At 40.4% G+C, this 15,808-nt stretch overlaps 1 protein-coding gene across 1 annotated transcript in view; it reads right to left on the bottom strand.

The window, feature by feature from the left end:
- Positions 1-5,187: 5,187 nt before the first annotated feature.
- Positions 5,188-15,808, bottom strand: part of pdlim2 (PDZ and LIM domain 2 (mystique)) — a 37,544-nt gene continuing 26,923 nt past the window's right edge. Inside the window, exons 7-10 of the mRNA XM_053325700.1 lie at positions 12,311-12,429; positions 7,568-7,716; positions 6,751-6,862; positions 5,188-6,434 (exon numbers count right to left, since the gene is read on the bottom strand). Coding sequence (XP_053181675.1) covers positions 6,242-6,434; positions 6,751-6,862; positions 7,568-7,716; positions 12,311-12,429 — 573 coding nt within the window. The 3' untranslated portion in view covers positions 5,188-6,241. The remainder of the gene's footprint in view (positions 6,435-6,750; positions 6,863-7,567; positions 7,717-12,310; positions 12,430-15,808) is intronic.

Genomic DNA, 15,808 nt, shown 5'->3' on the forward strand with positions numbered 1-15,808 from the left:
ATCTTTGCAGCCATAATTCAAATATTCACCTAATATACAATAAAGACAGAGTAAAGATATGAAAGTAAAGATATGAAAACTGATCTGATTGCTTTATATATGATTACTGGTTTTAAGATGCACAAAATGTCCTATAATGTAAGATAGGCTATGTAGTGCAGAAGATGACAGTGACAACAGATATTTATTGTTTTGTGGTCATTTATGCTTCATTTTTGCTAAATGCCATATTATTATTGATCTTCATTGGATTGTTTTTTTATTTTACTGCATTTAAAAGACGAGAGAGTCTTGATTTCAATGTGTGCCTGCAATGGGAGAGCAAAATAAAGTTATGAATGAATGCTGGTGGGTCTCTTGTGTATTGTGTGTTTCACCAGATCAAAGGCTTTTCATTCAATCAGCGGGACACAGAGGAAGCAAATACTTTTATAGATCTACTTCAGCAAATTTCTTTATTGTTACTGCAGAGGGAGTAATGGAAACACAGAGCAGTTTGACCTTGCATGAGACTGCCCTGTACTGTAGATAACGTTAAAGGACTTTGTTGAATATTTTTGTCCATTTGGAGGCCATGGGGCAACAGCAAGTTACCCATAAGACATTATACTTTTACTGCTGTTCATATTGCAAAATTGTTTTTGTCAAACTAACCCGCTGAACATTAATAAAACAATTCAAATAGTAGTGGAAGATTGTTGTTCTTTGCCTACCATTTGTTGTCAAAGTGATTTAATGTATAACAGATTTACTCCATGTTGGTTCTTCCAACACCAACTAAATCCTTTGATTTAGAGATACCCTCGTAAAAATATTCCAAAACTAAAATCTTTTGTTGAAAGACTAATATTTTGTTAAAAAAAATGACATTTTCTCCCCATGAAAGAAACACACATAATCCAAAAAATACAGAGAATCATAAACTTCCTCAAGGTCTCCTTTTCACATTTTTGCCTGTGTATGGAAAGTTCCCAAAAATCCTGGACTCCATGGATTTGTGTTTTAAAAATACTTTTTGATATACGAGAGGCCCGGGGAGGATGGAGGCCACGGCGATTCAATCTGGAGAGCATTTCAAAATATGAGAAGGTGAACCAGGAAAGCGTTTGAAAAGGGACTTTGTGCAATTGGGCTTGACATGTATTCGCTGAAATATCCAAACTGCAGGCACCTCAGTCATGCAAGCATGCCCGGCAGTATAATGGTGCACTGTGCTCTGACCCACACGGTGGACCCTGGGTTTGTTATTCCTGTATATGATACTGTACTCCGGAGCAGGCTCAGAAAGCCAGCATGATTATTGAAAGAAAGCACAAGGAGTGGATGGGCGCCTGCTCAGCAACGAAACAGAGGGCTGTTTATCCAAGCTGTTAAATAAGGCTTCAAGTACAACACCCCCCTCCAACTCCACTAGGCCCAAATCTCTCTCATCTGGAGAGCACAGTTTCCATTTAAAATGTCACGTCCCAAACTGCACATTACATCAAATTGTACTTAATGGCATCCAGACAAACTTTAATGTCGTTCCAACATTTTCTCTATGCACCCCACAGCCCCCCTCACTCCTTATAGCCAAGTAAGCAATCTTTCCTAGTCCCTGTTTCCACATCTGGACTCCATTCCAGGTGGGGTATTGAGAAAGGGGAGAACATCGGGAAGGAAAGGTGGAACACATAGAGGCTTGGATGCTCAAGAAGCAAAACTGAGATAATGTCTTGGGGGAGATTTTGGTGGAAGTTACGCAAGCTTTGGGATGTATGACATACAATATTGAGGTGACAGACGGTTCGTGAGATGGTTATTTCATGATTTCTCTTGAGCATTTTCGTGTTGCCTTCCAAATCACACGTTAGAACAAAAATATCTGAGAACAATGAGTTTTCGGCGCAATCAGATGGTGAACCAAACCAAGTGACTGCTGAGACTGAGGCATAGCTCAGGCTAGTGTTTCTGCCAGTGGATAAACAAAAGAAAACTTCCAGCCGGGAAGCAAACATTAGGCCCTCCAAAGCCCTCATCTGGTGCTGAGCTGATGCACCAGTCTTTCTTTATTGAGGAGCCCATGACATCTAGTGGTGACATCAGCAGCACACAGAGAGCCCTCCTCTCTATTTGTTCGTCTACCAGTCAGCCCTTCACTTAAGGGCATTTCCTGCATGCATGGTTTTAATTAAGGATTTATGGGGCCATTAAATCCGCTTCTTCCACAATTAATGAGGTTATCACATTATAATGTGGTATCATATTACCAAATACCTATCAATGTTTGAGAATTATGATTTGTATTTGGTGCAACAACAGGCGTGTAATCCTGTTTATCGTATATCATCTAGCATAGGTGTTATCTAAATGCTGTTGTTATTATGCTATACATACATACTATTCATATACTGTAAGTAAAATACTGGTGTAGTTTTGGTTCAATGGCTACTTATTATGTTTCCTGTCTTTCCAAAATTCAGACACTTTTAAAACTATACTAATACTGCCCTCTTCTGGATGGCACTGTGATTTCTGTGCAGTATTGCTGAAACTGATCTTACTAAGACTGATGCTAAACACATCCAAGGTTATGTCCTGAGTTTTAAGATTCACATTTGACACAAAGACATCCTCAAAGGGAGCCAAAGTTATAATTCACTTTCTTGACATGCTGCGGGCTGTCAGATGTCAAACCTCTCCTCTACATTTTTAATACTCTGCATGGCTGTATCTCCAATTTGTAGGCAACAGCCTGAGTCACAAATCCACTCATGTAAATGATGAACTGGACTCTATGCAGTAAGCAGCCCAAACTTGTGTTCTTTCAGAGAATTATATAGTGTCCATTTTATTAACTTAACCTGTACTTGAAGTCCTCCAGTTCTTGTATCACACTGTATGTAAATGTGGTAAAAGGAGTAAGATGATTGCAAACAAAACTTATTTTCACGTTACTGTTGTTATAAAGCAACTCTCCTAACATTACTGACAAGTATATGGTTTCATGGCTATTTTTCTATATTAAATTGGACAATGTCCATCTCATGTTTTTAATTTTCCTTTCAAGACACTTACTGTTAGTAGAACAGAAGATATGACTTGATGATAAAGCTCCTCTGTGGAAAATCCAGCATGGTCAATTTATGAGTTTGGGTTATTATCAACACAATTTTCACAGCAGATATTTTGACATATCACAGCAGGAAAACCACATGTGTAACTAATGTGTGGACACACTGACTTAGTGAGAGACTTCAATGGAATAAAGTCAAATCATTAATGTAATTAGTTACACCTGTGTTTACCTGACAACATGTCAACTGTGAAAAAGATTTACTGAACTTAACAGAAAAATATTTTGTTTAAAATATTATTAAAGGTTGAATATGTAGAATATTTATTAAAAGCTATATATTTTTTAAAAATAATACAGCCACGGGGCGTTTTGAGGGGTACAGAATGAAAGTATTGCTTTTCCATAAAAAAAAAAAAAATTAGTCTGAATTAATATTTTTAAATTTTTTTGACGGGTTCGACAATGACGTTCTGACACGTTCTGTGTACATTGTACCAGCCAATTAGCGGCCGGAATTGCGGGTTGCCAGGGTTGTCTGTTGTTCTGGTGCAGCTACTGTAGGCTGGCACTGGGTGAAATGGAGTTGTAAACAAGCAGAGCCGTGTTGGACTTCCCAGCGTTTTTTGCTCTCAAGTACAACTTTTCATCACAAAACTTCGAAGGTAAGACAGAATATCTGTTAGTAGCTGTAGATAAGTGGTTATTGACCTTTGTATTGTTTGGTTGCTGGTTCACTGAGTTTTTAGCTCAATAATAGTGGTACTGTTGAACTCGCCAGGGTCTTAGCTTTCATATGAGATGCTATTTGTTTGTGTACCATGAAGTATCAAAACGGTAGCAATGGAAATGTGGAGAGTGGGTTGACTTTCTGACCCTATTCGGATTTTGATATTTGATCATTAACGTCTTAACGCACGCTGTTCCGTTCACGGGACAGGACGGATGTTAGGAGGTAGCCACACGTTCTTCTGAATGTTTTAAACATCAACCCTTAAACATATATATTCATGCCGTACATTGTTGGAAAGCTTAGATTGTTCTGATTCATTCAAGACCACTCACGACTTATATGGTTGCTCACAGCCGTAATAGTATTAGCGATTAGCTCGGCTAGCCACTCAGCTAAGTGAGAAAAGCTATAATGCCTACATACCTTCAAAATCTTCCCTTTATCCACAACGATCATCTTATGACACAGGACTTTCTGTACAGCTCGCCAAGTATCCATTCTTGTGAAATATGAAATCTGTTTCCATAAAACCGGAATATTTTCCTCAATATGTCCATGTATTTAGTCCAACACGTAATGTAACAACACAAATAACAAACCATATACGGTCCGTTTACGTCATTTCCTGACCTGCGCGTCCATCTCAGAGTACACGTGACTAGATGTTTACGACCGTGAGCCTCTCCTGCTTCTGACGACACCACACACAAGCCAATCGGTGCTTAGGATTAGGCAGTACCACAGTCTATGGGCAGTACATGCAGAGACATTGCTGCTACTCCCACTGGCGTTACAATGTAATGTACCTCGGTGGTTTCAAGTCAGTTACAGCGAGGGTATATTCGCTTCCTGTTTTCAAAATAAAAGCACCAACTCTATCGTTATGGTTTTCTTAATAATAAAAGGCAACGGGTGTTTTATTTTGTGAAAATGACCGGAAGTGCGTTACTCGCTACGGCTAACTTGAGTGGCTCCGAATTCGCAGGAACAAAACTTTAAGCAGATGTTATTTGGACAAATTAGCGTCACATTGTGGATCTAAAGGGATACTTTCTCGCCTAAAAAGGTTAGACATGTGGATAAAGTGGTATATTTACAGAGTTAGACCGGACCTGGCAACCCGACTGCTGGAATTACTTTTTGGTTGTTGCGACTACGATCTCGAGACATTAGATGGCGTTGTTCTGCTCATTCTACATATTCTACCTTTAATATTGTATATTGTGTGCATATAGAAATATCAATAAAACATTGGTATGGAAAAAAGATGAATACTTCTTAAGACACCTGAAAAATGTACATCTTTTTTAGGAAAACTGAAAAAGATACTAGAAGACGGCGTGGACATCATCAAAAAAGTGATATGAATGTAGGAAGACATTAACATTGTAACTTATTATTCCAACACATCATCACTGAGGAAGCTTCAGGATGTGCAATTTTATTAAGTGCCACATGGAATGTTAACATTATAGTGTATCTCTGAGTACTGCTGTAACTGGACAAATGTATCATCATCATCATCATCATCATCATCATCATCAAGTCTTCTCACACTAAATGTCCTGTGCATACATCATTCATTTTAAATGGTCTATATTATATAATACAGTTCAATCACAAAAACATCAAAAATATTTGTATACTGAATGAATCTATAGTCCCTCATAAGCAACAAAACAGCAAAAAAGGCAGCAAATATGTATTTTTCATCATTTCTATCTACTAGTAAATTCTGCTTACAAAAGAAATATAGAAGAACTTAAGGGCTTTTGGCCAGACTAAGGCAAAATTCCAACTCCTTTGTGTCTGTAACAATGTGGTCCCCCTTTTTTCCCACCCGCATTCTCTCTCCTTCATGCACACACTCACACTCACACACACACACATATCGGATGCAAGGAAAGTATGCAGAAGTCACTCCACTTCTGCATGTGAAAGCACGCACCCATATGCACCCACACACACACACACACATCACCGCTTGTGTACAGTACATTTTCATAATGGCATGCAGTGTAGATGAGATTTGGTCCCTTTGTGTCAGCAAAAGATTCAAATGATTATCCAGATCTTCAGATTCAGAGAGCCAGTCCTGTTGAGTTTGTCTATGGTGTTATGCAAATCTGGCCTTAGTACAATGTGGCTTGAGTCCATGGCAGCTGTGCATCATTAGAGCTAAGAATAACCTAAAGAGACTGTGGAGGCTGGGCCATATGAAGAAAAAAAAGCTCCAAATTTCAGAGTTATAACAAAAGGCAAGAAAGTGAATCATAATATTGCAAAAATATGGTTAACTATGATCAGAAAAGAACATCCTCTGCCATATCGTTGATGTCTGTCCACTTCCACGCCCCATTCCCAAGGTCTGTAACAGAGTCATGATGACGTGAAGCTTCAGGCAGATAAGCAGCACTCTATGTCCAGGGCGGGGCGGGTGTGTGGCGGCGAATTCATTGGCGAGGGGAGATGGTGGTTTGAGGTGAACTACCTGGGCCTTGGTACCTCTGTTTGGCATGCTTCTCACAGTACATCACGTCTCCAACCCAAAAGTGCCCTCTCATTCTCAGGTTAAGGCCACAATCTGTGCAAATGTAGCACTCTGGGTGGCGGAAGTGGTCGTCTGTGATACGCACTGCCTGTGTACTGTGGAAAGAGGAGCGCAGTCAGACAAAAACACACACACACACACACACTGTTGCATCTGAAAACAGGATGGAATGGTTGACCTCATCACTTGAATTTCCTTAAAAAATTCCCAAAAGATGACAACACAAAGTAAAGTTATGATCTACATGTTGTATTTAGAAAATCAAATCTTGTTTTCGTTAAAAACAAACTGCACTTGTACACACATTAAACTATTCATGTGGAACATTTATCACATTAAAGGGCAAATTATCCTGATCATTCACACGTATGTTATCCCAGCAAATCTGACTGCAGGTGGCAGAAGACTTACACAATGCTGGTGCCACACTTCTCACAGGTGTGGTATTTGCTGACTCCTGCCACTGGTGCGCTTGGTATTGGGGCGTTGGGTGAAAGCTTCCCTGGGAACTTCAAGGCTGCCCCTGCAGTCAAATAAAACATGCATAACCAGAGCTGCTTCACTGGATGTCCTGATAGGCGTGTATCTTTCTGTTCATCACATCAAAATGTTATTGGTCTTCACTGCTCTCTGTCTGCAGAGCCTGTTTGTGTTGCTCATTCGTCATCACCCATGGGATCTGCTTTGTGAAATAGGTTTCAACACATTGGCCATTTTCATGTCATGAGAGAATGTTATTATCTGGATTTAGTTACACCATCATTTATCAAAGCAAAGTGGGGGAAAAAAAAGATGCACTCCATGATATTCTATTCATAATTTCAACTGCACACAGGAGAGTATTTCCTTTCATGCAACACAGGTGATAAAGGTCACTCTTTAGTAACTGGCACTCATTTGTTCTGCAATTTCACAAGGATTTCAAAATGGAGAGGCGCCAGCAAACAAATGCAAGAGATTATGTAAATTATGTTGGATTTGATGGTAATAACTAGATTGGGAGAACAACCTCTGCAGGGTGTTACTGACAAAGACTATAAGTGCATGCCATAAGTGCATGCATGCAATCAAATTACTTTGGTCCTCCATCCATCCATTAATGTACTTTTCCTGGGTAGACTGAATATAAATTCATTAAACAGATTGTGCAATGATATACACTAGTGAGTTAAATAGAAAATGCTTTCTCTTTTTAATTGTGTGTGTGTGAGAAGCTGTGTTGTTCCACCTTTCTCGTCAGCCTCCAGGACCTCTTGCAGCATTTTAAAGGTGTTGGACTGACGAGGCGCCGTGCGGGACTCCTTATTCTCCTGGATCATCTTGTACACCTCTGAGTCCCTGTCAAACCTCTGCATGGCAAAGTCAGAGCTCGTACTACTGTAGAAAAAAATAGAAAAATAAATCACAGGTCAAAAGGTGATCACATGCACTAAATGCATACAAAGAGCTCTCTGTGATGTGTGCAGTAGAAAATGTACATTAATGAGTCAGGTTTAATGGAATCCAGAGGAAATTAAGGAAAGGGCAGCAGCTGGCTTTGAGACTTTGACCTCCAAGCATACAATCTAGATTGCACACCACAGGCAAGAGGCCAAACTGTGTCCAGTTACACATCACACTCACAGCCTAAACACAAACAAGATGTTAGTGAACAAAACTGTGAAACCCATATAGTATGTGTAAAATATTTTATAATGGAAAATAACAGTGGTTAAATCTTTTCGGCAGCCATGATTGTGTAAAGAATCAGAAATTCCTGGGCTTAACTAAAGGTAAGGCATGACAGAAAACAATGAAAATATATTCTGCAGCAAATATTAATGAAGTAGCTCTGCTTCAAAGAGAAAGTCGTATAACTCTGTGTCTTGTGTTGACTCCCAGCCAGTCAGTTCACAGGAGGGGAGGGGAAGCTTTCACCTAAGGGAAGTATACCCCGTCAGCTAATTAAGCAATTAGCGAGAAGAACAGTGGCTCATTTTACAAGCAAATTCTTCACCCCTGGTGTGGTGGAAAAGCGGTTACTTTTTACTGCTTCTTCCGCACTTTATGTGTGGTTAAATGCCAACTCTCCCTACTCCTGCTGAAAAAACATGAAATGTGTTAAAAGCTCAAGTGACAGATGTATTAGTGAGTAAAAGAAAGACCAAAACACAAAGTATGTCCTTGTGTCAGTGTATTCGTGTGGAGGGAGCTGATAAGTGTTTGCTGTCAGTAGGAACCGGTTGGCCGGGTGCACTTGTTGGCCAGGTGTGGTTTGATGCCTTTCACCTGTCGCCAACAGAGCAGACAATCCCAGCTGAGCTGTCAACCACAATCAGTCAAGTTAACCTGACTGACTGTCCCACCTGTTGTCACATACAATAAATATTCCCAAACATTTACAGTTGACCTGACACCTGTGGTGAGAAGAATCTGCCCTTAAACCTCAACATTGATGCTATGCTTAACAGTGCTTCTACTACCACTTCGGGCCTTGTGTATGGTTGTATTATAGCACAAGGAGAAACTTAGAAGGACAGTGCAGCCAGGAAGTATTTGGACAATGATACGCCTGGTTGTGTTTGCTCTTTAACCTCCTAATCTTTGTTTAATTTCAAATTCAGTGTGCGAGAGTAAAGTGTTGATTTTAAGCTTTGGGTTGGGAAAGCAGTGTACCATGCAGTGCACAATACCCAAAGTTACAAGAATTGAATGTAATTTCACTGAGTCTGAGGTCTTAGGCTACGTTCACACCACAGTTAAAAGTAACCTGAATCCGATTTGTTCGCTCAAATGTGACCCATATCTGATTTGTTTCTGACAATGTGAACAGCACAAGTTGCATTGAATCTGACATTTCCAAATCCGATTCAGGCCACTTTCAAATGTGGTACTGAATCGGATACATATCAGATGACCACAACCTGAACAGTCAGGTCGCATTTAATGCAACTTTGACTGGCTGTTGCCATGTTCGCTTCCATAAACACTGTTCTGTGTGTGACGTCATTAATGATCAACTGAGCATGCGGGTCACTTCATGAGCATGAGTTGTTCACATCGCAGTCCGCAGACAGGCCACATTTAAAAGTATAATATGAACAGCCAAACAAAAAATCGGATTTGAGCAATACATCAGAATTGAGCATTAAGGCCTGCGGTGTGAACGTAGCCTATGATACACTTGGTATCTCCTCGGCCATGTCTGTTCTGCAGCCAGTTTAAGGGGGTTTTCTTGCCTTCAGTTGGTGAAACACCAGCTCAGTTAGACTGAGGTCAGGTGACAAACTTGGCAAGTCAAAACAAACAAAAAAAATTCTGTTCCTGCTGCACTGTCCTAATATTGGGTGAAAATGGTATGAATTGTATGAAAGTTTGAGTCATGCCTTTGAGTCTTAAACACCCTTAAAGCTGCAAGTCAGGATTTCACCCTTGCGGTCATGGATTAATTTCAATTCCAATGTGCACAAGTGCATTGACAAAACAATAAAAACTGTCACTATCTACATGATTATTGTGCTTGTAAAATCTCATCACTGTGTCTGTGTCCCACATGTTCGTACAACAGAGGTTTCATAAACTCGACATACGGCTGTGTATGTATACTGTTCCAGCCTGCATTACAGCTAAAGGAGTTTGCTTTCCACCAGATGAACATGGCTGTAACAGGAGACGGCAAACAAGACAAGACAACAAATATGCGGCCGAATAAAAAAACACAGACCCTTTCTTCTGCATCACTGAACATGGTTCAAATTGAAAACAGACTTCTAAAGGACACCCTCCAAGTTCTCCAAATGCTCAGCTCCACCCTCAGCAATCCATTTCCTTTTTTCGCTAAACTCACCATCCCTTCTCACATGTAATCTCAAAACAAATGGAAAGTCTAGGTCAAATTGGTGGAAAACAAATAACAGCAGTGAGGGTCAGAGGGAACAGCGTTCATCTGAACAAGCAGTAGAGTGTGTGGGTTTCCAGAAGCATGCAGATCTGACAAAGAATCAGAGGAACTTAAAATAGCATGATATCTGAAAACTGCATATAAAATGTTCTCCTGTCTACACAATGTCTGCATCTGAGGACAACATGTTGTTGGGTGTATAGACCAGACTTGGCACAGAGGAGCAATGATAATGATCTAGTCATAGCAGAGTCTCACAGTAAGTGTAGCCAAAACATATTTAAGATCACAATGCTTAATTCAAACCACATTTCTCAAACCGACATCCCTGCAATACAACACCTAACCTTAAGTCAGAACATGCCGACAAAATAAATAAAAAATGTCAAATCTCGAAATGGTGAGACTCACCCCAGAAAGAAAGAAGGAAGGAACAAAGAGAGGGAGCACAACTATTCTCTCCAGTAACAGTCCCTGTATTTCTAACACCGCTATAGTAGCTCAGAGTGTAGAACAATATTAGCGCACACACATCCAGATGCAGAGCGCACACCTCTATCTATACCAGACAAGACAGAAAAACAAGAGTCTGACTGAAAGGTGTGCCCCTGGACTCCAACTCATTGGCCACGCGACATAAAGTGGGTGGGTAAATGGGTGTCGCTGAGTCTGTGATTGGCTGGGGAGGAGAAGGGAGAGGCTTGGTGTGCAGGCTGGGGGCTCCAGACTGGGGGCCAATTAGGGGGAGAAGTAAAATCTGACTTTTTTGGGAACATGGGGTGTTTGGATATGACTGCAGTTGCTGACACGTCATATCACTAGCCGTGGTTACCAGGAGGGAACCGGGGCCAAAGTCAACCATCCTGCACTGTGAAAACACAGGCACCAGGCTCTTCAGCAGAGAGACAGTATACACAAACGATTATGTGAAAGGCTAAAAAGGAAAACAGATTTTCGTCTTTGTTGAGGCAAAAAAACATTATTGAGTCTAAGTGAATTCAAAAATGTTAAGAGAGCAGCACCTGCATGTTAAGAAATGAGTCACGTTACAGTCACATCACCTCATCAGAGGGGGCGAAGCAGGAAAAGGCAAACTGCAGTGCAGGTGGTGGAACACAGTATTGTGTTTCCCAAAGGCTGAAAATTCAGACGCAAGAGTGCAGCTGTAAATAGCTCTAAGCACAAAGAGCCAGCTGCTCAACAGCACTGAATTCACAAGCTGCCTAACAGTTGTGCACCAAATGACAGACTTTTGAAAGAAGGAAACAATGATTACAAATATACAAAGGAATGTTATATCAGTACAATGAAACTACAGCCTGAAAACTGGACTAAATCACATACAGTTGAATCAACACATCTCTGCAACAATCTCAAACAAATGTAACATGTAACATTGACTTTAGGGTTACAATGATCAACAGAAAATAATCAGCAACCATTTTGACAATTAAATAATCGTTTTAGTTATTTTTAAGAAAAAAAATCCAAGTATTTGCTGTTTATAGCCTTGCAAATGTGAGGATTTGAAGCTTTTATGTGTCAATGCATGATAGTAAAATGAGTAGATTTCAGTTTTGGACTGCTGATCAGACAAAACAAGACATGTGATGATGTCACCTTGGGCTCTAAAATAGTATAACAAGCATTTTTCACTGTTTTCTGACATTTTGTAGACAAAATGTAGAAAATAACCAGCACATTAATCGATGGCTGAAAAATATCATTACTTGCAGCCCTAGTTCACTTACTATATATTGAAAACTTTTCCTGTTATTCTCTATTCTATGTAAATGAATAGTCTATAAACTTTTCAGGCCTGGGTGATGTTGATTTCTTAGACATGAATTTGCGGCTGTAATCCCCACCGGCCTTTGGATGGCGCCAAATGACTGTCTGTATAATATGCACACACACTGATACAGCAGGTCATATTTCTACTGCAAACCATTTTTTACTCAACAAACTGAATCATTAAAAGATTAGATATATGTTTCCATGGCAAGTAGTAATAAACATCACTTAGATTACAGTGAATTATGGTACGGTTTATGGACTATGGCTATGGTTTGCAACCCGAGTGGTCTTTACCTGCGACGAGGGGACATGGGTACATCCCGGTCAATGGGACTGTGGGGTGAGTAGCGTCCTGGTGGGGTGGGGGTTCTGCTGGACACAGAGTTATTTCTGTAGTCTGAGGAGGAGAAGTCCTATGAAGGAAGAACAAACAACAATGAAAGTGTGAGTAAGCATGAAAGTCAAACTTCCTGCTGAAGCTGAAACCAAGTTCGGAGTTCAGAGTTGTGGAATCTGTTGAGACAGTGTGCAAGTGCTTAGACCATGATGCAATGTTACTGTAAAAAAAATTCACACAAAGAGCTACGTTCAGTGCAGAGGCAGGAATTTGCAGGCAGTATTTTTGGATTACTGCTCCACCAAGCAGCACACTGGCACTGAACAAATGTTGCGTCCTTATGTCAGGAAACTCTAAATCTAAGAGGTCTTCACTAAATAATAACCTGAAATAAAACAAAGCCTGACACACAGTCATGTAGGATATATTTAGTCAAGATTTATCAGAAGCTTAAACAAGCTCCAGATGTAGAAACAGCCCATACACAACACAGGAGATTGTTCCTGTGACTTTATTATTGTCCAATTTGCCTGAAACCAGGAGAAGTTCTTTCAGTTTCGAGTGCAGAATAAACAACACACTCCATCATTGTTTGATTATTTTCAGTGCCGTGTGAAATAGTTTCTGCCACCTGAGTCATGACAAATATTCCTCTACTGCTGACTGATCAGTTTCCATCACAGCGACCATTTCCACATTTTATCTTGATGATTATTCATATCAGAACTGTACTGTCTCTGCTGATAGAAGACAGATTGTGTGGCAACAGATGTTTGGCACTGACCAGCTTTAGTTTGATGGGAAAGGCAGAACTACCATGTACTTGAATGAGTTCCACATGCAGTGCAAATCTCACAATTATTCATGGCAAATATAAACAGGATCATCATGTCATAAGAGAAGACATTCCACTTGTCAATAACTTAATTCAGATAAACTAAACGCTTACTAATCAAACAACTGTGTAATTCAGGAAGGACACTTGGGGGCAAACCATCTCAGTTATAGTTAAGTTGATCATTTTAACTTTCTGACAGAAGAGGGCGCTACATACCTACTGTAAGAAGCTCATAAAACTTCTGCAGATGAGCCAATGACATGTTTTTATTGTTGCTGTTCTTAGCAGAAACCAAAGTCAAGAGCAGTTACAACATTATGGGCAAAGGTTGATTCATCTATGTTTAATTTTATCATAAGAGAGTGTGAGTAAGCCAATAGTGAAATTGACCTTAGGCACATGTTCACACTAAACACTCTGCACACCTGGACTAAGTCTGCACAGCACATAACTCAAGCCAGACACTTTTACTGTCAGGAATCCCAACAAACAAATTGTTTTACCCACAACACTGTCTGGGCCATAACCATGGTCACCTGAAATACTGACCACTTATTGGTCCCCGACAGTATACTCAATGCACTGCTGTAATATTCAAACTAAATAATAAACTTAAAAGAAAAAGAAACAAGCCTCCTAAGAGTTTCACAACTTCCAGTTTGCTGGGGAAACAAAGTTATTACGGTCCGTGCACAGTCCAGGAAAACTAAGACTGTGAATCCAACAGTCCACAGACAACTCCAGAGTTTTCACAATAAAGTTTACTGAATTTTTCTCCCTCAACCGTCACCAGCTGGCATGTTGCACAGGCTCCATCCGAGGGAGAAATGTCTCCACCCGGCTCTTTGAACTGGCAAACTTTGGAGACTCAAGTTGGAGTTGATGCAGGAGCTTGATGCTGACACAGTGGCACTGATGGAGTCAAAGATTTGTGTGTCCAATGCCAGCACCCGCTTCCAATTCAGCAACTCTTTGAACAATGTCTCTGTTCTCAATTGAGTCCAATTTTCCTCTTCTTTTTCCTTAGTGAGTGGGCAGATTAGTGGTGCGTGCCAGGAAGCCTTTACCAGAAACGATCATTGGGACGTCTCCCTGAGATTCCTCCAAGGATAAACCCTGCATAATAACTGCAGGCTCATAAGATCACATATTCCATATCATCAGAGTACAAGAATAGAGACATCCACGTCCTCTCCTGCTGTGAACCAATCTCAAGCACATATACCTGATAGACATACATGCTTTAGGGATTCCTTCAGGAAGACCTAGTGAAGCCACACAGTATGTGCACATGAATCCACAATAATGCAAAACAAGCCTATGTTATATAAGTGTCTGGCTACTGAATGTGAATCTTCATGCTGTCCAACAGAAATCTCAACTCTGATCTATGAGACTCAAGAGGAATGCAATGAAGTAAAGAAAAACAAAAGGAAGAAAGAGGGGGAAAAAAACAAGCGCTGCACTGTGACAGCCTCCGATGCCAGCCTTTTATAGCAGTAACCATGGTACAGCTGGCAGCTGCTTCAGACTGGATCTCCCGAAACTGCTTTGTTTTAAAAATCATCACTGTTCCATTGTAAGCCCTCAAACCATTACACATGGTTGATCTCAAGGCTACAATGCATGTGGTTAACTGCACCAGGCCAGTGCCAACAATGCCCCCATGTCTCATGCACCAACAAACTTAGGGAGGGGCTCAGCCAAGCCGAGGGAAGCCTATTATTTGGTCTTGGATGGGAGCAAGGTTCAAAAGATGGGAGAGACCACTGGAGAAAATCCATCAGCCAGTTCTTCCTGGTTCCTGTGGCCGACTAGAAGAGGAAGCTCTGATTAAAGCTGCACTGAACTATAATCAGCAGCTCGTAGTCAACATATGTGGGATCATTAGAGGAAGTCACTGGTATGCTGCGATAGTCTGGAATAACACATTCAACTATTCACTTTGCATTATATAAGCCTGAGACTGAAGGGTTTTGTACAGAAGAGGATGAATGAGCAAAGGCCCTGAAAACCTATTCTCCCAATCAGCTTCTATCTATAGTATCGCATTTGTTTTTGTCTTTGCTTTTTTACTGGTTTGATGGTGGGAAAAATTTAATATCACATATACTTTGGTGCACCAGTCAGATCCAAGTAACATCTGATCAACCCACACAATTGATCAACCACTTTTTGACTGTTAACTCTTGATATAGGTGCACAGGTGGTCGAGTGGTTAAGGCGCATGCCACATATGCAGCGGACCCTGGTTTGAATCCCAGAGGACTCTCCCCGTGATTTCCTGTCTCTCTACTGCTAATAAAAAGGTGTCTATGTCAGAAGAAATCTTAAAAAAAAAAATCTTAATAAATACTACATATTGATGTGTTTTTCTTCAACGTTACCTTTGATTGTTGCTTATTTAGTCATGGGCATTTAAGTTTAAGTTACAGAGCAATGAAAGTTTCAGGGGCTTTAAATGTTAAAATATCTAACCTGCAGGAATTTTCCCTCTACAAGGGGCAGGACATCTGCAGCAAAGATGGCAGACTAGTTGTGGAAGGTTGAGTTGCAGTCGGCTGTTTATTCTAATCATCCATGCATCCATCCAGCTTGTATACCTGCTTTATCCTGT

The sequence above is a fragment of the Scomber japonicus genome, chromosome 9 (assembly GCF_027409825.1).
Source record: "Scomber japonicus isolate fScoJap1 chromosome 9, fScoJap1.pri, whole genome shotgun sequence".
NCBI classification, from domain to species: Eukaryota; Metazoa; Chordata; class Actinopteri; order Scombriformes; family Scombridae; genus Scomber; species Scomber japonicus.